This window comes from Nannospalax galili, unplaced genomic scaffold (assembly GCF_000622305.1).
Source record: "Nannospalax galili isolate Female #2095 unplaced genomic scaffold, S.galili_v1.0 scaffold490, whole genome shotgun sequence".
Classification (NCBI taxonomy): Eukaryota; Metazoa; Chordata; class Mammalia; order Rodentia; family Spalacidae; genus Nannospalax; species Nannospalax galili.
In genome coordinates, this window is record NW_008329666.1 from 1002143 (window position 1) to 1021847 (window position 19705).

At 38.1% G+C, this 19705-nt stretch overlaps 1 protein-coding gene across 1 annotated transcript in view; it reads left to right on the forward strand.

Moving 5' to 3' along the window:
* Positions 1-19705, forward strand: part of Fbn2 (fibrillin 2) — a 282405-nt gene that overhangs the window by 153782 nt on the left and 108918 nt on the right. Inside the window, exons 9-15 of the mRNA XM_008841082.2 lie at positions 2500-2652; positions 3984-4211; positions 5347-5484; positions 15728-15847; positions 16717-16842; positions 17815-17937; positions 19109-19231. Of these exons, the coding sequence (XP_008839304.1) occupies positions 2500-2652; positions 3984-4211; positions 5347-5484; positions 15728-15847; positions 16717-16842; positions 17815-17937; positions 19109-19231 (1011 nt within the window). The remainder of the gene's footprint in view (positions 1-2499; positions 2653-3983; positions 4212-5346; positions 5485-15727; positions 15848-16716; positions 16843-17814; positions 17938-19108; positions 19232-19705) is intronic.

Sequence of the window (19705 nt, forward strand, 5' to 3'; positions counted from 1 at the left end):
AGGCAGAACTGGTGAAAAAAAGGAGCCAGGAACTCCTCCCAAGCCCATGTGACCCCTGAGGAACAGATCCTCAAATGACTTTAAGAGTAAAATCAAATTGGCTTATCTGGGCCAACTGTATGGCCTTGTACACCCAAAAGGAAAGTATAACCAAAGATTAAAGGGGCCAATATAATTTTTAAGAGTATATTTGTATACCTAAAGACTGTATAACAAGCAACAATGCCAGATAGGAGATACCTTATTTTGAGTTGTTGGCCAGGGTGGCCAAAGGGACTCCCAGATAGTAACCCAGCGTAGAACTGGGAAAATGAACAGCAGACCCCAATCTTATCTAAAGGAATATTGACAACTGATTGCTGCTAGGTGAGGAACAGCTGACCCTCCTAAAACAAAGACCTCTAGATAGGCTGACTACATTCACCAGATGGACAAGTAGTAGGGAATGGCTGGGGTGCCAACAACACATCAGACAGTAGCAGGGATATCATAGTATAAGGGCTGTAATGGGGGGAGGGAGGCTATGGGAGGGTGCCATCTGGGAAGTAGGTGTATAGTTAAACAAGATGGTTTGGGATGTTCTGTGTGATATACACAAAAAACAATCAACAAATTTTTAAAAGTATATTATATTTGAGGAGAAAGCATGGAAATTTATGTCATGTTAATTAGTAGAGGTGATAAACATTACCATTGAAATCTACCCAATGACTTTATAGACATACACAGGCACCAAGGATCCAAGCGCACTGATTATGACTAGTAATAATCAGATACATGCAGATTAGAATTGCATGTGCTAACATCTCAGTGTTAGTAGAAAAAACAATGAGTCTTTCTGCCAGGAACAATATATTGTAAAATGAAGTGGAGATCTTTTTTAGAGGTTAAAAACGCATTCAAATTTATGTCTTACAGGGCTTATACTGAGTTCAATATTGTATAACTGTATTAATTCAACTGTGAATCTAGAAACTTGCACCCACTTGTGAAAGAGATGTACTCTTGCTTTGGAGTGTGTTACTGAATATGTTAAAGCTGTAATGAAATGCTTCTTCTAATCATGTAGTTATTAAAAGTTTTTTTTTTAAGTGTAATGAACTGGGCATAGCTTTTTTTATTAGTTAAAAGAAAAGCAGTTTTAAATCAAGAAGTCTGCAAATACTACTCGTATTTTGTCATATTTTGAATTTGCAGTCTTTTGTCATCATTATTACTTGTCTTCCAAATGGCTTTACCTGCCATTCTGATAGGTTCTCAGCCTAGCTGACAGAGTGACCTTTATTAAGGTCATATTTGCTCATGTGACTTTCAAATCCTTCAGGTCATGCTCCTTGCCATAACAGTCTCGCTGAGCGCAGTGATGCACCACGGTTCTCACCTTGCTTTATCTCTTATAGGCATTTGATTTGCTCATTTACCCTAATTCTTAAAAAAAATCTCCTGTAGCCTCCTGGTTTACAATTAAGTGTATATACTGACGACTCAGAGATATGTGTTCAGCCCCAGCATTTCTCTGGGTTCCAAGCTCATTTTTTCAACATCCCAAATGCATCCTATTGTAAAGAAGAACCTTGTCTTGTGTCCTCTGACCCTGTTTCTCTCTTAGTCATCACCATCTGAGCTGTACAAGTCAAAACTTGGAAATTTCTCAACACCCTTTCCTCTCATATCCCACAAGCAAGCAATTTCCCATTAGCTCTGGCTTCACAGGGGTCTGCCCTGGGCACCTTCCAGTGTGGTCACTGCTGCTGCCCTTGCCAGTCAGAGCCATCGGTCAGGAGCTCTACTTTGTCTTCTCCTTGACCTTCCTGCTTCCACTGCAATCAGTTCTTGTAGCTGCCATAGCTATCTTAAAAATGTCAGTCACTATCTGTTCTCCAGTTGAAACCATCCCAAAACTCTCAGAACAGTCCATTCAAATCCCAAAGCCCTTTCCTAATGACCTCGGGCTTCTTTGCTCGTCCCTACAGCCTCCTCTTCCTTAGTCATCTTAGACCCTCTTCTTCCTTGACAAGCTGCTCTGCAGATATCCCGGGGCTCAAGTGTCTACTCCGATGTCACTGACTCTGGCTGCTTCTTGTTGATTCTTAAATGATCATTTTATTGGTCAGAAGTTGTTGCAAAGCAAATAGCCACAAGATTCCCAGAAGCAGACAGCAGGACACATGTGGGCCAGCTGTGAGAGTGGGGTTGGGTGTTACTGCCCCTCAAGCTCCAGATCAGTTTGGCTTTTCTCTGAAGTGTGCCTCGGACTTACTCCATGTCTTCATTTTCGTGTTTGTAATATGATGGAATCAGCCTCAAGGGAATGCTTGCTGGGTATAGGCATCAAGCAATGAACAAATGATAAGAATTAAGAGGAAAAGGGATGAATTGATGTAAGAGAAATTAAGAAAATAAATTCACTGCATCTACCTACTTCTGATGTATGGGATGATTGTTCTTGGAACCTGACATAATTATGCCATGTCTTTGGCTTTATCTTTACACGTTCAGATCAGAGAACAGGCACGTGTTTCTCGGGCCTGGTGAATGGTCGCTGTGCACAGGAGCTCCCAGGCAGAATGACAAAAACCCAGTGCTGCTGTGAGCCTGGCCGTTGCTGGGGCATTGGGACGGTTCCAGAGGCCTGTCCTGTCAGAGGATCTGGTGAGTGGCAGGCTGCTGTGCATTGTGGTGTTCGGAAAATCAGAAGCAAGGATGACTGTGGCCTTCTCCTTGAAGGCACTTCATATTTGTATGTTTTTAGTATCTTCCTTGGTAAGTAATTTCGTAGGGAATAGGATGACATTACATATTGGGATCAGTTTTGATAATCGCCAATTCTGGAGCATCAGACAAGTTTCTGAAAAACCACCTTGTTTTATTACACAAATTAAAAAAAAATTATTTCAAATGTGAACGTTTCCATTCCCCCCTCTCACCAGAACCTTAATATCTTTGACTAAGAGATGTCTCACTTCCTTTATATTGTATTTCAGGATTAACATCAATTTATAGTATCCAAGTCCTTGAATATGTATTTTTCCATTCTCATGACCTCTCATATACTTTACCTTTAAATGAATCTTTATTGGGAAATTACCTTGGGATGATAGAGCAGTATTCCTTCTTGTTATGAACAGCATGAATGGTAAAGTACTGCTAATAGTCATTGCACACGTATATTGGTATTTTCTTTTATATTTTTCATGGTTAATCATAAAAGAAATTAAAGTTTATGAAATTTACTTATGAAGACATAATAAATACAGTAATGAAGAAAAAATTCAAAACGCATCCTTCATTCTTTCAAAATCGCTCAGCTCTATACATTGGTTTAAAAAGCAGAGTTAATGTGAAGTAAATAGTTTTGAAACCTTGTACTTTTACTTGTAATACATTGTCATTTTAATTTCATCTAATACAGTGCCTTAATTCTATGAATAATTAACAGAATAAGGCAGTTACTATATTCTTGCTTCTCTTTACTTAATTTTGATGCTTGTACAAAGAAGTAAGATTTTAAGTCTACTGGATAGTGTCTACTGTGAAAGTCCATGTTAGAAACAATATTATTCTGAAATCATATTAACATCTAACCTTTAAAAAGAAGAAAGACATGAAAATTGGGTAGGCCTAACACTGATGAGAATTCAAGCAAAGCCAAACATGTAGGATAAATTAGCTAAGGCTTTTTCACCTGCTCAAGTACGTTTCTTACATTCGAGGTTATGCCTGGAATTTTATGAGTTATACTTACGGGCACAAAGGATTCTTTGTTCACATATAGCTTAGTTAAACCACTGCAGCGTGTAAGCTTTAACTATTTTAAAGCACCTATGTCTTTTCCTTGCTACTTATAGTATTGAAAACAAGACAATAACCTATTTATTCATACTATATGGAACGAGTGAACTGAAATGATCTATGACAACTACTTTTATTGTACAAAAAAGTCTTATATTCAATTTGAGTTTAACCAAAATCTGTTCTTGTAGAGGAACACCGAAGACTGTGCCTGGAGGGACTTCCAATGGGCGGGATTCCAGGAAGTGCTGGATCCGGACCTGGAGGCACTGGGGGCAATGGCTTTGTCCCAAATGGCAACGGCTATGGCCCAGGAGGAACGGGCTTCCTCCCCATCCCTGGAGGCAATGGCTTTTCTCCTGGTGTTGGGGGAGCTGGAGTGGGGGCCGGGGGCCAAGGGCCCATCATCACTGGACTAAGTAAGTGACCACATTCCCCGTGGATTCCTGAGATTTTTGCCTCAAGTGCTGTCAGTAGCTAACACTCATTTTATTTTTCAAATGGTGCATGTAAGTAAACCTACTTCAAGGTCTAAAGTATAGTGATAAGAAAATGTTCTAGGAAAATGTTTACCTGTTTGGTATACCTTTGATAAATTATTAAGAGTATATGATTCGGGTTCTTGGAAAATACAAATGTGAGTGCGTGAATATCCAATCCAGATGACACCACCAGAAAGCATGCTTTGAAACGCTCCAGTGGAGGTCATTTGGCCTGTTTGAGCTCCCTAGTCATGCATCTCTTGAATCAATTTCCGAAACATTTTCCCAACCAAGATAAACTAAGTCTTGAATTGTGCCTGTCCAAATATTGTAATGCACATATCCTTCTTTTCCTCACCCCACCCCCTTTGGTTGTTAAATTGCTTTAGAAATTGATAAACCATCTGCTTCAGACTAGAATTAGCATTCCTGTACTTGACATTTAAGTTCAGTCTTTAAGAGTGCTGCTCTTGCTAATAATGTTTAATGATGTCCCACAGTGTTATGTTTGTTCTTCTTGGCAGACAGCCTATTTGCTACATGTAAATATTCAGCAAGTTACAAAAAAAGAAACAGAAAGCACTCAAATGTATGGTAGTGCATTCCTGAGACTTTAAAGACACAGACAGCATTTCCACATGCACAACTTAACAAATGCAACTTGTAGCCATGTGTTTCAATTATATTTTTTAAGACCTTCCTTCTTAAAATTTAATAAAAAAGCAAAGATAACAGGATAAATGTGAGTAAAGTACCATGATGTGAATATATAGAAAAAAAAATATATATATACATATATACATTTTCATATATATGAAAATGCTATCATAGAACTCAGTGTCTTACATCATAACTAAAGAATGAATAAAATTACTAAAAACTAAATAGAAAAAATTTTCAAAATAAAATAAAACTTAGCCTCCCCCAAATAAAATATAATTTAACAAAGTATAGAATAGCATAGGTTTCTGACATACACTTGATTAATGTTATTAACCTTTTTAAAAATCAACCTGAAGGAAACAGTACATGTTGTGGTGAGTAAATACGATTGTGCTTTAATTTTGCATAGCGATTCTAAACCAGACAATGGATATCTGTAAACACCATGCTAACCTGTGCCTCAATGGACGCTGCATACCTACTGTTTCCAGCTACAGATGTGAATGCAATATGGGTTATAAGCAGGATTCAAATGGGGATTGCATAGGTGAGTTCACAATTCTTTAATCTTCTATGTTTTCAAATAACTGTTAGACTATAAGAAAAATTCAGCTGAATATGATTTTTAATGTCTTTTAAAGTAAAATTAATTTCTGTGCTGGCTCTCCAGTGTGTGTGCTGTTCCATGTATGCCAGGACCCCTTAACCTGTTGCTGACCTAGATCACTTCAAGAATTTCCCATCCTCACCCTTCCTAAATGTGATTCCTGTCTCTGACTCTCTTGCCTTTATTTTAAGAGTTGCTTATTCTTTATATAATTTAAGGATTATAAAGTGTCTGACAGTGAATATAGTTTTAAAACAAAATTCATTCAATCCATTGAAGATGACAATGGGTTACTAAATACAAATATGCAGCATTTGAGTCTCAGACGCATTTAAACTCTGAAATATCATTGGCTATATCTATTGATAATTGACTTCTTAAATAGTGAATATGGAAGGCTGGAGAGATGGCTCAGTTGGTAAAGTCTTTGCCCTGTAAGCTTGATGACCTGAGTTTGGATGCCCAGCACCCACATGCAAAGTGCCAGAACAGCACATGTTGGTAATCCCAGCACTGTGGAGACACAGCAGGGGATCGGGACTTGTTGGTGAGAGACCTTGTCTCAAAAAGGAAAAGTTGGAGAGTAATTGAGGAAGACACTGGATATGGACCTCTGGCCACCATACATACCTGCACATGGAGCAGCAGGTAAAGGAACCTGCCAGTCAAGCCTAATGGTCTTAGTTTGATCCCTGGAACCAATAGTAGAGAGACAGTTTGACTTACAAAGGTTTTCCTCTGACCTTCACATGTGTTCTGTGGCATGCCCATGCACACACACAATAATAAAAAATAAAAGAACAATGAGAGTACTGGAGAGATGGCTCAGGGGTTAAGAGTACTGGCTGCTCTTGCAGAGGACCCGGGTTCGGTTCCCAGCATCCATATGATGGCTAAAAACTGTCTTAACTCTAGGTCCAGAGGATCCAGTGCCTCCTTCTGGCCTCTGCAGGCATTCCACATACATGGTGCACTTACATACACAAAGACAAAATAGTTATACACAGAAAAATGGATAAATCAAAAAGGTAAAAGAGAGTACAAATGAGAACCCATGAAGTTCCTCTGTAGTAGAATATTTATCTGACATGTACAACACCCTGGGCTCAATCCCTAGCACTGCAATAAATAAATACAACAAACTAAATTAAATTAACTTTTCTTGGGTTGAACTCCTAGTACTACAAGGAAGAAAAGAACAGTGAACATACTGAGGCCTGACACTCCCTGAGTGGTTGCTGGCACTTAATGGTTGCTGGGGGGAGAGACTCATTTTCATCAGTGACATACCCGCTGGAAAGTGGCCCATGCTACAGTACACAGCCTTCCACCCTTGCTAATGCAAGTAACCCTAATTCAATTAGACTAAATGCAATGAGTCTCTCTCTCTCTCTCTCTCTCTCTCACACACACACACACACACATACACACACACACACACACACACACACACACACACGACATTGAAGTTGAAGAGGACTTAATGGGAAGAAATTGGAATTCAGCAGCAGAGGGAGGTGGAAATGAGGGAGGATATCCGGCATGAAAATGACTAAAATGCACTACATACATGTATGAAACTCAATTTTTTAATTAAAATAATTTTTTTTAATGTCAGTAAGATGGCTCAGTATGTATAAGCGCTTACCCTGCAACCCTGACCACCTAAGTTGGGCCCCTGGAATCCAGATAAAAGAACAGGACCAAGTTAACAAAGTTGTGTGCACCATAGTGTTTGCACATACACACACACACGTGTACACACACACACACACACACACACACAAAATAATGCATAAAATAAGATCTTTAAAATTGTTATAAGGGTCTGGAGAGATTGCTCAGCTGTTAAGATGACCATACTTTGGGTTCCAGCACCCATGTCAGGTGGTTCAGAACCTTCCATACCCCCAGTTTCAGGGGATCCTATGCCCTCTTGGGGCCTCTGAAGGCACTCATACACATGTGGCATACACTCCTGCAGACACACACACTTAATTAAAAATAAAGCTTATAATTTTTAAATGATAAGAATACAATCATTGTATATTAACATAAGCACCATGCTTATGAAAACTATGTCTTCTAAAAACAAAATGAAAATTATATTTTCTAAAGCAAAAATAAAAACCTAGATTCTACATATCTATCTGTGTTTAATCTGCTGGGGTATGTTGCTGGAAAACTATAATGAATTCAATTTCGAAAAAATCAATATTTAGGAGAGTGGAGGAATATCTAAAAGACTTTTTACAGAATTGTGATATTCTTTGATATTTCACTAAAACTCAGTGAGCAGCAATTCTTAAAGCTCACTTGCAATGTGGAAACAGAAGCCACATCAATAAACCTTTTGCTGGGGGCTGGAGAGATGGCTCAGCAGTTACAAGCACTGGCTGTTTTTGCAGAGGACCCAGATTTGGTTCCCAACACCCACATGATGCTTCAGAACTGACCATAACTCCAGTTCCAGGAGAATCTGAGGCCTCTTCTGACCTCCGTGGGCATTGCATGACACAGGTACACTTACATACATGCAGGCAATACACTCATACACATAAAAATGAAAAAATAATAAAATATTTTAAAACCTTACATGCTGTTGCATTGAGTCCGCTGGCTTCTTTTGTCTTTTGAATAGAGTTAGCAATCATTGCGTATCATTAGAAATATAATGGCTCACTCTGTTGCATAGCATTCCAAGGTCAACACATTTTCACTATTATAAAACATACTAGTGTAGTCACCTTCAGAGTCATTAGAAATGCTTGTGTTGGGAAATTGAGAGTGCTCTGTTTTAATTCTGTCACTTTTAAGTTTGAGTGTTAACTTTAGCATCAACTAGACTTTGTTATTTCTTTAAAGTGACAGAGTCCTTTTTTTAAAAAAGAAAATGTCTACCAAATTCACACATCTGTAGAATTGTAATTTTTATGTCAGGTAATCTTCAAGTAAAACTAGTATTCATAGACACTTGAGATAGTTCAGTCAAGCAACTGTGTAATACAAATTACTTTCATCCGAGATTTTTTAAAGTATACGAACAGGCCAAGACTTGTTACGAGTAATTTGTACTTTCTCTCAAATGATGCTCTTAGTGAGCACGTCTTTTATTTTCTTTAACTTGCTGTGAGTCCTTGACAGCTTGGCACTGCCTTAATTTGTGCTCATCATCACCATTGCTTTGCCCTGTCACTCCAAATGTTAGCACAGAGCAGAAGGCAGGTACCATCTTCCTGTGATTATGAAAACAGCTTTAAATCAAGGAGCTCTGGAAAACCCAGTGGCTTCTGGGAACCCACAGACTAGACCTTGAGAACAGCTAGCATGGACAGCCCTCAGCTTTATTTTCAGTCATATATGAAATGTTTGATGGTGAGAGAGTTGGATGGAACTCAGGAGTTATTGTCTCATGAACTAAAGAGTAGGCTTGGAAGATCTGAATCCTCAAGTGCTGTCTTAACCAGAGTCATAAAATGTTGTGAAACGGAAGACAATGAGAGACTTCTAATTTTTGCAGTAGTTAATGACTACATTATTATCTTGGTTAAATTAGAAGTTCCTTAGGGAGCTAAAAATTCCATATATAGCACATCTCCTTTCTCTGCTCAGGTTCTGAACCAGTGGAGAGACAAACAAACAGCCTATTCCGTATATACACTTCTTCGTGGCTTTTAAAATCAGTTTATCAGTTAATTATCCCCAACAAACAAAAGGCCTTTTGTGGTTTGGATTGGGATGTTGTAAATTCAATAGATTAAGAATTGACCTTTTAGTTATGCTGTAGCTAACAGTTTGTAAATGTGGTGCATCTATCCATCTTTTTAGTCTTAATTCTCCCAGAAATGTTTTGTAGCTTTCAGTGTACAAGTCTTTCTTGTTTATGCTTCATTATACCTGAATATTTAAATTTTAGCATTCAAATAATGATATTTCATTTCAATTTACCTCATTTTTTAAAATTTGAGCATCTTTTTTTTCTGTTTATTGCTCTGGTTAGACACTGATACAGTGGTGAACAGAAACAGTGAAACTGGATATTCATGTCTCTCATCTAAGGGGGAAAGTGTGTTTGACCATTTAGTATGGTGTTGGCTATACAATTGTTGACTGTGTCCTATATCAGATTGAGGAACTCCCTGTCTTAGTGTGCTGAAAAATTTATCAAGGGAGATATTGGATTCTTTCAAGTGATTTTTCTGCCTCTACTGATATGAACACTTTAATTTTGTTTCTTAGTTTCTTAATATGGTTAATTATTTGCATTTCCAGGATAAACTCTTGATCGGGATTTGATATTCTTTTTATGTGTTTCTGGATTTGATCAGCTAAAATTTTATTTTACAATTTTTGATTCTGTGTTCATGAAATCTAATAGTAAATATTTGATTTGCTTAATATGTATTTGCCTGTTCCTGATACTGACACAGGGGAGAAATGGAGTCCCTTTGTCAGAGTCCTTGGTCTCATTCATTAAAGAACTTAAGAATGGTCTCAAACGAAAGTTTTAGGACAATTTTATTAGAATTTAAAGAATAATCCTTAGTGAAGGCAAGCCATAAATATCAGCAACTGCCTTGAGAAGGATAATAGAGGGAAGAAGGAAAAAAGCTATGTAGCCATGCTGGTTTAGAGCCAGCATGGAGGTCTGACACGTGGCGGTCAACCACATGGCAGGGAGGGGAAGAGAACTTTAGAGAGGAATGGGAAAAACCCAAAACACTGGGGCAGCCCCAAGTATAAGGGAAAGCATAGTTAGAAAAGATACAACAAAGAAAAGGGGAAATCAGAAAAATGGGCAAGACAGGAAGAGCCACAAGGCTGTGACCACAATAACAGGGTGGGGATTCTGGGCAGGAAAAGTTCACCATCTCGTTAATGCTCTAGATGTTTTACCTATTTCATTAGTATGACTTAAGGTGAACCTGCCTTCCTAAGGGTGGTCCCATAACCAGGAGGTTTGGCAAAATTGGAAAGCTGGCTCTTTATCCAGGCAGAGATTCTTATACTCTTGACCTGTTTTAAGGGGTTTTCCTGCCACTATAACATTACCATGGTTGTGCTGGCCTCAAATTGAGTTCAATAATTTCAAATCTCTAGAATTTGGGCATTGGTAGAAATCACCAATAAAACTTCTAGCCATGTTTAAGTGTATCTTGTGTGTGTGTGTGTGTGTGTGTGTGTGTGTGTGTGGTCTCATGTAGCCCAGGCTGTCTTCAAACTCTCTGTGTAGCTAAGCCTTGCCTTAAATTCCTGAGTGCTGGGATTACAGGTGTCCATGCACCACTATACCCAATGTAATGGAGAATATTTTTGAGAGAAGTTTAAAGATTTAGTTTCTTAATAAATGTAGGGCTATTTGAGTTATGTCTTTTTGTTTGTTTGCTTGCTTGCTTACTTGCTTGTTTTTCAGATAGGGTCTCTCTGTAGCCCCACCTGGCCTGGAACTCACTATGTAGACCAGGCTGACCTGAATCTCACAGAGCTCCACCAGCCTCTGCCTCCCAAGTGCAAGAGATTAAAGGCATGCGCCACCATGCCCAGTGGTTACGTCTTTCTTGATCTAGTTTTGGTGTTTTACGTCTTTCAAGGAACTTATATAAATCATCTAGGTTCTTAAATTTATTGACATGAAGTTGTGCCTTCTTTTCCTATAGGATCTGCAGTGGGATCGTCTCTGATATTGGTAACTGATGTCTCTTTTCTCTACTCTTTCTCTCTTTTCTAGTTCATCAACATATTGATTCTTAATATTTTTGGTCTTCTATTTACTTGAACTGTCACTTGGTCTCTTTTTAGTTTGTTTGGGTAAAAGCTGAGATTATTAATCTGCAATGCATTTTCACTTAAATACTTCCTTGAAATTGCATCATACAAATTTTGATAAGTTGTTTTCATTGTTGATTCATTTCAAAATACTTTCCTACATTCTTTTCATTGTTTCTATGCAAGAGTTATTTGGAAATTTTTTATTTCATCTCCAAATATTTGGAGATTTTCCAGAGACCTTTTAAAATTTAATTTTAAATAATTGAGGATTATAGCTTTTATAAATTGAGTCACTAATACTTGCTTTATACCCATATTGTGGTGTTTGTTGGTAAATGCTTAATTTTACATCTTGTAGTACTGATACAAGTCCACTTACCCTTTATTAATGACTAATCTTGCATTAATGCTAATATATTTCTCCATCTATAAAATTTCAATTGAGATATCTTTATATATTCCATGTGTAATTTTTAAATCTTTAAGTTGTGCCAATTGTTTTTATTTCCATCTTTAAAAAATTATAAAATGTTTCTATTTTCATAAAATATAAGTTGATGGTATTTAGATCCCCTCCCCTATCTGCACCTCCCCTTACTGCTCCCACTCAATTTAATGCACTCTATTATGTATATAATATGGCCTACCTGTGTCCCACATGTCCTTCAGTGTGGGTTCATCCATTGGATCCTTATTAACTTAACAGGAATCCCATCCCTCTAAGCAACCTCTCCCCCAGTCCCAGCAGCCATCAGTTACCAAAAGTTCCTTAGGCTGGGTTGGGGTTTCTTTCTGACTTCCTCATATCCAAGCTGGGATTTTGTCTGGTTTGAGCTTGCACAGGACTTGTGCATGCTGTCACCATTGCTGTGAATTCATATGTGTAACTTCCCAGCTGTCTGGAAAACTCTGTTTCCTGTGGTCATCTACCACCTCTGACTCTCATAGTCTCCCTTCTTCCACAACGATCGTTGATTCTCAGGAGGCAGAAGTTTGAAATAAGTGTCCTGCTTAGTGATAAACGTTATGTAGCCTCATATTCTCTGCACATTGAACAGTTGTGGGTTTTTGTGATAATCATCATCTGCTGCATAAAGACACTTCCCTGGTGAGAGTTGAGAGATGCATTAATCTTATGTGTAGAGATTGCTTTGAAAATGTGCCACTTAGAGCTAAGCATCTCATGTCTGCATTTGACCAGTTGTGGAACTTTGTAATAGTCTCCATTTGTTGCATGAAGAAGCTTTTTTGATGAGTGGTGCGAGGCATACTTGTCTGTAAATATGAGGATGCATATTTAGAATACAGTAAGAAATTACATTGGTCTAGGGATGTGGCAAAAGTAGTTTTTTCTCTAGGATCTACGACCTCTCCAGCCATGTATATTTGACGTTTACAGTACCACACCTGAGTTCCCTCCCATTGAGTGAGCTTTAAGTCCAGTTAGATAGCTGTGCCAAAGATAAAAGTGCCACTAATGCACCAATAGTGATAGTTTGCTGGATCAGTTGTTTATTAGGCTTGACAGCTGGGTTGGACCATTGATTGGTTTTCTCCCATAGCAGCTTGTATAGTATGCTCTGATACCATGAGAGCTGGTCTTCAGGGAGACAGTTTCCTGGTCAGTTCCAGCTCCATTACTTCAAGTCCTGTGTCTGAAGTGTGGCCTGTCTTCAGCAATAAGGTCTTACCTCCAAATTCTAGGATGCAATCAAGGGCTGTGGCAATTGCCGTGTTATTTTGGAAGGCTCATGGACTGCTCTGACCCACAACTTAGTTTCTCCTGCCTGTAAATTGTTGAATGACAAAACTGCCCTAGATCTTTGGGGCTTCTGCTAGATATCTGTTAAAACAGCATAGCATAAAGGTAATAGCTATGTTAAAAGCCAAAACACAAGAGAAACAGAATCAGACCCATCTTGCTCCTAGGAAACTTATCTCTACAAGACCTGAAAAATACATACTTACCCATATTTTTCTCTTCTAATTTTACTCTTAAAAATGAAATTCTGAAACTCCTAGTTTCTATGTAAGTCAAACTGTTGCCAATAATTGTTTTAACTCATATCATTTTATTTGGGGACAATAAGAAATGAATTCTTTCTTTTTGCTCCATGGGTAATACTGGAAAAAATATATTTCCTAAATTTATATGTAAAATATCTTTTAAGGGAAAATTCCTTAACCCTAATAGTGTTTGCATTTTCACAATTCTTTCATTTGTTTAAATAGCTTAGAATGCCTATGAATTTTTCTTAACAATACTCAGTCCCTAATGAAAATATAGGAAAAGTCAAAGTGTAGTGAGTATAGCAGTTGATCAGTGACTATAAGAGTTGAATATTTCTGTTCTTTTAAGCCGGATAAATGTGATCACCTTGTAGTACTAGGATGTGAGACTCAGAATAAAGAAGAGGCATGAAATGTTTCAAGGATAATTATGATGATTTTTAATTATTCTAAAACCAAATCTCTGGGAACCGAGACTGTAACTCACTGATGAAGTGCTCGTTTACATGCGTATGACCATGAAATGAAGATGAAACTTAAAATGTTATAATCCTGTTAAACAAACAGAAAGCAACAAATGAGTTTTAAAAGGCACTTGGTGTTCTAAAGCCGCTGTGGTGCTTGGTGATTGGTTTGATTGCCAATGAAGAAATAAAAAGAAATAAACGAATATATCCTGTCTGTGGGATGGACCCTTGAAGAGGACTCTGGTGGCCTAGGAAACAGTGATGAATTACCATTGAAATAGCAAAGTAGCTGGATGAGCTGTCATGCAAAAGCAGCCTTAGCAGGTTCTTAAAGTGAAAGGGGTCCAGCCAAGCAACATTGTGGCTTCCCAGTTTATCTAGAGAGAGGACTTTGGATGCTTGAGTTCTGATGCTCTTCACTTAAAAACAGCTTTGCACTGAGGCGTCCACTGAGATATGACTATGACACACTGGTCACTGTTGGAATTCAATAATGAGCATAAAGACAATTTAAGCGATCTTCAGTGATACAAACTGAAGGAGCTGTTTTACAGTGGGAAATCCACTACCTGTGCCTTACGAGTTTGCTAATGCTCTGAACTCTCTCTTTTCTCGCTGTGCTTCCTTCCTTTGGCTCAGTAGAATTGATGTTATCAACCAAAAGTTTAAATGTAAGTGAGTTTTAATAGGCCGAAAAGGCCTTTAGATGAATTGAAAAAGCATTTAATTCGTTATTCTTTGTTGTTTTTGTTTTATTCACCATGAGGTTTTGTTTTGCTTTTTTTCCCCCTGTACCAGAAAGGGCTTAATTGCACTCCCTCTGAACGTTTATATAAATGAGGTTGGTGTGTTTGATAGAGTGCAGTCCCACTGGTAGAAACATCTGTGAAGGAACAATCTGTTTATTAAAATGGTAACCCTGTGAGCTGACTGTATTGTTGTGTTCTCCAGTTTTGCTAAAATTCTAGCGCTAATGGTTTCTGCATGGACCTGTCATGGCAAAGAGTTAATGCCAGCTTTTTAACTTGCCAGCATTCAAAGTAATATTTAGCGAGCACTGCTAAAAGGAGACGATTTAAACTTACATTGGCCCATGACTTCTCTAGGCTTTGCCTAGTCTGATTGGGTCAGTCTGGCCTTTGGTTTTGCAGACCCAGAATTCTGCAGTTGGTTTGCATTTTAATTGGGCCTTAGGAGACCTTGAGTGAAAACCAACAACTGTCTCACAATTTCAGATCAGATAGTATTTGCATAAAATTTAACTTTATTTGAAAAAAACACCACCAATAACAATTTGAAGACATTAAGGAAATCTGAAGTTAATGAAGATTTCTTTGTTTTAATCAGTTTTCATTTTCTACCTTCTTTGTAATTTTTACTACAAAATAAAGCCTCGGTGAATATCTAGCCATGTATATGTAGATTAGCTCACCAAAAAGTAACAAAGAAATCCCATAGTCCATCAGCCCCTTTCTTTAAAACTAACAGTAATGACTACATGTAACATATATGTAGATATGTATATGTATATATTTTTAGAAACAGTTCCTTGTTCTTCTGACATCTTACAAAACTTAGGCTGTTATCTTGTTCAGATTACTGCAGATAATAAACATTACTGCCTATTGGAACTCATAGATATTTCTTTTCAAGGCCCATGCTCTTAATCATCGGGCATTTTTCCAATTGAAAAATCATTATTTCCTGATTAAAGCAAATTCCCTAGTACTCTCCAATAAGCATTATTTTTGTAAATCTTCAAATTGGCCTCTGTGTGTATTTGAAGAAAGGAATTTTCATTCATTTATAAACACTCTGCTATTTAGACTCTTACCACTGACTGGCCCTCTCTCAAGTTTGGGAGGGCTAACTGTACTTTAAACAAACATTTCTACAAATTGAGTGAATTCTGTAATGGTTTCTTTTGCGGCTCGCAGATGTTGATGAATGCACATCAAATCCCTGCACTAATGGAGATTGTGTTAACACACCTGGATCCTATTACTGTAAATGTCACGCTGGATTCCAGAGGACTCCTACTAAGCAAGCGTGCATTGGTAAGGCAGTGTTTCTGCACACAGGAAAGTGTTCCACGAAATACTCCGAACAAGGCTGTTGAGGTTAAACGAAATTTATTTAAATGGGACACAAATAGCATGAGCTATTTAAGTTAACTGTAGGTTTATTTTCTAATGCCTTTGGAGAATCACCCTTTAAATGTAAACACTTTGAATATATAACCCAAGCAATGTGGTATCTGCCTTCAAAAAAGCTTCAGTCTGTCTTCCTCCCTCTAAGCACAGCTTCCTTTCTCAAGGCACGTTAGATTACCCACACTTAGATTTGCAGTCATTTCCAACTACTGTTTCTTTGAGCCCCACTCACAGTCCAGCACCATGCACTACAATCTCTGCGGCACCCACCGCCGTCATCCAAGGGCTACCCCTCACTGCTGACTCCTCTGGGAATTCTTCTGCCAGATGACTGTGCTGGTCTTTTCATGTCCTGTTCGTCCCCCGGTAGGTGCTTCAGTCAGCTTTCTCCAGCAGTGTTCATCATATCATACTCTTAATCCAGAAATTCTGCAAGTCCTTTTCACTTCCCCAGCAGCCTGCTCTGACTTTTAAGGTCAAAAACAGCTGCACCACTCACCCCAGCCCTGTCATGGCCTCTGTTAGGCTCACCGCACACCCCCTTCCCTTTCTCTCTTTCCCTCTTCACCCACTGTATGGGCTGTAGGACTGTTTACACCCTCTATCCAAGAAGAAAAGCTAGTAAGAGATGGTAAGTCTGCTGAAGAAGCAACATGATCTTGGCTATTTATTACACACAAAAATGCAGTGAATATTTTAAAACTATATTATCATGTTATTGATTTTATCTATAAGTATCAAAAATACCGTTTGGTGGCCTTTAATATTCCTAGATATTGATGAATGCATCCAGAATGGAGTTCTTTGTAAAAACGGTCGATGTGTGAACACAGATGGAAGTTTCCAGTGCATTTGCAATGCCGGCTTTGAGTTAACGACAGATGGGAAAAACTGCGTTGGTATGGAACGTTTTCTTCTCCCTAGCAAAAGATGTTTACAGGATACATATTTTTAATTTAGAACCACATATATGATTTTCATGAACGCTTCCACGCATCATCTGTGAGAGCCTGTCACATAACATAGATAGATAAAATATAAATGCGCTTAAATTATTAGAGGGACTGAAGTTTTAGGGGCTGCTACAGCAATAGATAACTTATTCTCAAATTTTCCTGTGCACTATGTATTGAATTATAAGTAGCAGGTGTTCTTCATCTGCATGCTGTACTTTAGATTCTGGACTTATAACAGTGACAACCTAGAGGAGGGTTACCCTCCTGAATCTAGGGGGATGCCACAATGTTGAACCTCTTGGTTTGTTGTCCTGGCATGCCTAGCAGGGTGCTAGAGGCCAAACGAAATATTCTACTTACACATAGAATGTTTTATTTCATTCGCTAACAGAAGTCAAAGTCATTTTGCCTGCTTTGAGGTTCACAATTGCTTTATCCATATAATGAAAGAGACACCCACTGAAATCCTGTTTCCTTTTTGGTGAAATAAAGCACTATTAATGGTTCATGTCTTATTTTTTTTTTTTTTCAGTCTTTTTGAGACAGGGTCTCTCCATAGCCCCAGCTGGCCTCGAACTCACTATGTAGACCAGGCTGGCCTTGAACTCACAGTAATCTGCCTGCCTCAGCCTCCCAAGTGCTGGGATTAAAGGCATGTGCCACCATGCCCGGCCCTGTTCATGTCATTTTTAACCGCAACTAAGCACGAGGCTTATTCTTTGCCTTTGTATCATTTATACCTAAAGCTCTTAGCCTTCATATTATTTGCTTTCATGCATTTAGTATTATTTTTAAAAGTAAAATAATGTCCTTTAGCCTACAGTTCATATGTTTGGTAGGCTTGACTAGAGATTGTGGAAGGAAAGTTGGTTCTCTTGAGACCAGTGGTCAAAGTCACTCTCTCTTCTTCGACAGATCATGATGAATGTACAACTACCAACATGTGTTTGAACGGGATGTGCATCAATGAAGATGGTAGCTTCAAGTGCATTTGCAAGCCAGGATTTGTGTTGGCGCCAAATGGGCGTTACTGCACTGGTATGTATGGCTTTGAGATAGGAGAGTCACCATGATTGGAACCATCCTTTCTTTTGTATAGATCATGCAAGAATTCCTGTTTCTTTGTGTGGATTTCATATCATTCGTGCAGATTTCATATCATTCACACCCCTTGCTAGTTCAGTAAGACAGACGTCTAATGCTTCCTAGGAAAACAGTAAGCTGTAATAGGAGAAATAGTAATGTCTTTGCAAAATTATAACGGTATAGGAAAATTAAGAAAACGACAGGCAAATACAAGAGACAGTATAGAAATAATTTTTCTTGCTTCTTGGCTAAATAAAAAAGAATAAGCAAAAACCTTGCAAATTGTCATTTCCATGTATTCTAGGACTGGATTTCCAAGTGTGACTTTCAATAGGCACAGTCTTTTCCTTGGAGCTGACCTATTGGCCATTTGTAAATATATCACTATTTTTAAAGCTTACATTAATTTAGTGAAGATAATTTAAATGTTTTCATTAGTTATATTTTATGAAACCATTGTAAGACCAAGTTCTATTGACAGTTTTAATAAACAATAGAGACCCCTTGGGAATAGATAGCACTATATTTGCACCCATGACTGGAACTATTTTTAATAAGATGGAATACATGCATGTCTCCTGGAAATCAGTTTTCATCCATTCTCTTACTACAGATGTTATAATCTATCTGTCCTGGAATGGCCATAATTTGGCAGCTCTCTGTTTGAAGTGGGTTTCTTATGTTGAAGAAGCCATTTAACATTGGTCAACATTTGATACATTCAAGTAGACTGGAAATTGCAAGGAATACCTTAGGTTATTTGATTAGTATGAAATGCTCAAATTATTATCAAAGCAGAATCTAACTCTAATTAAATTTTCATGTGGAAAAAACTACAAAAAAATACTGTAGATTTTTAAAGATTTATTTAACTCAGTTTGAATTAGATGTTATTAGCATTATCAGATAGATAATACAGAGTAGTCATGAGGCTGTTTTTCTCCTTAGTATGGAAAGTTTTTGTCAGTCTCCCTGAAAATATGTCTGAGCAGATCATATTTGTATAGATGTTATGTTTCTGTGTGTTCTGTAATCTCCTAAGTTGAAAGGCCCACAGGATAGTGCAGTGCAACAAAGCCTGTCATTCAGCTCTGTTACTTGACTTCTGTCACCCTCTGAGCAGATGTTGATGAATGCCAGACCCCAGGTATCTGTATGAATGGACACTGCATCAACAATGAAGGGTCCTTCCGCTGTGACTGTCCTCCAGGCCTGGCAGTGGGTGTGGATGGACGTGTTTGTGTTGGTAAGTGAAGCACTCTATAATAGCCACAGTGTGCAAAGTGATCTTTGAAAACATAGCAGGGATATATCTACACAAAGGAATAATATTCAGCCATAAACAGAAACAAGATAAAACACAGATAAGGCCTGAAGGCATGCCAAGTGAAAGTCACAAAACACACTGTGTATGATGCCATTATAGGAAATGTCTAAAACAGGCAAATCTATAGTCAAAATCGTTGCTGGGGCAAAGAGGACATGGGGGCAGAAGGAGAGGACAGCTAAAGGACAGGAAAATGTTCAAAAACTGGCTGTGAAGGTGCTGAAAGCTTTAAACTGTAGATTTCAGATGTGGAAATTCTATAGCATATAAATTAAATCTTAATAAAACTGTTTTCCTGGTTTTTTTTGTTTTTTTTTGTTTTTTTTGTTTTTTTTGGTCTTTTTGAGACAGGGTCTCCCTGTAGCCCCAGCTGTCCTGGAACTCACTATGTAG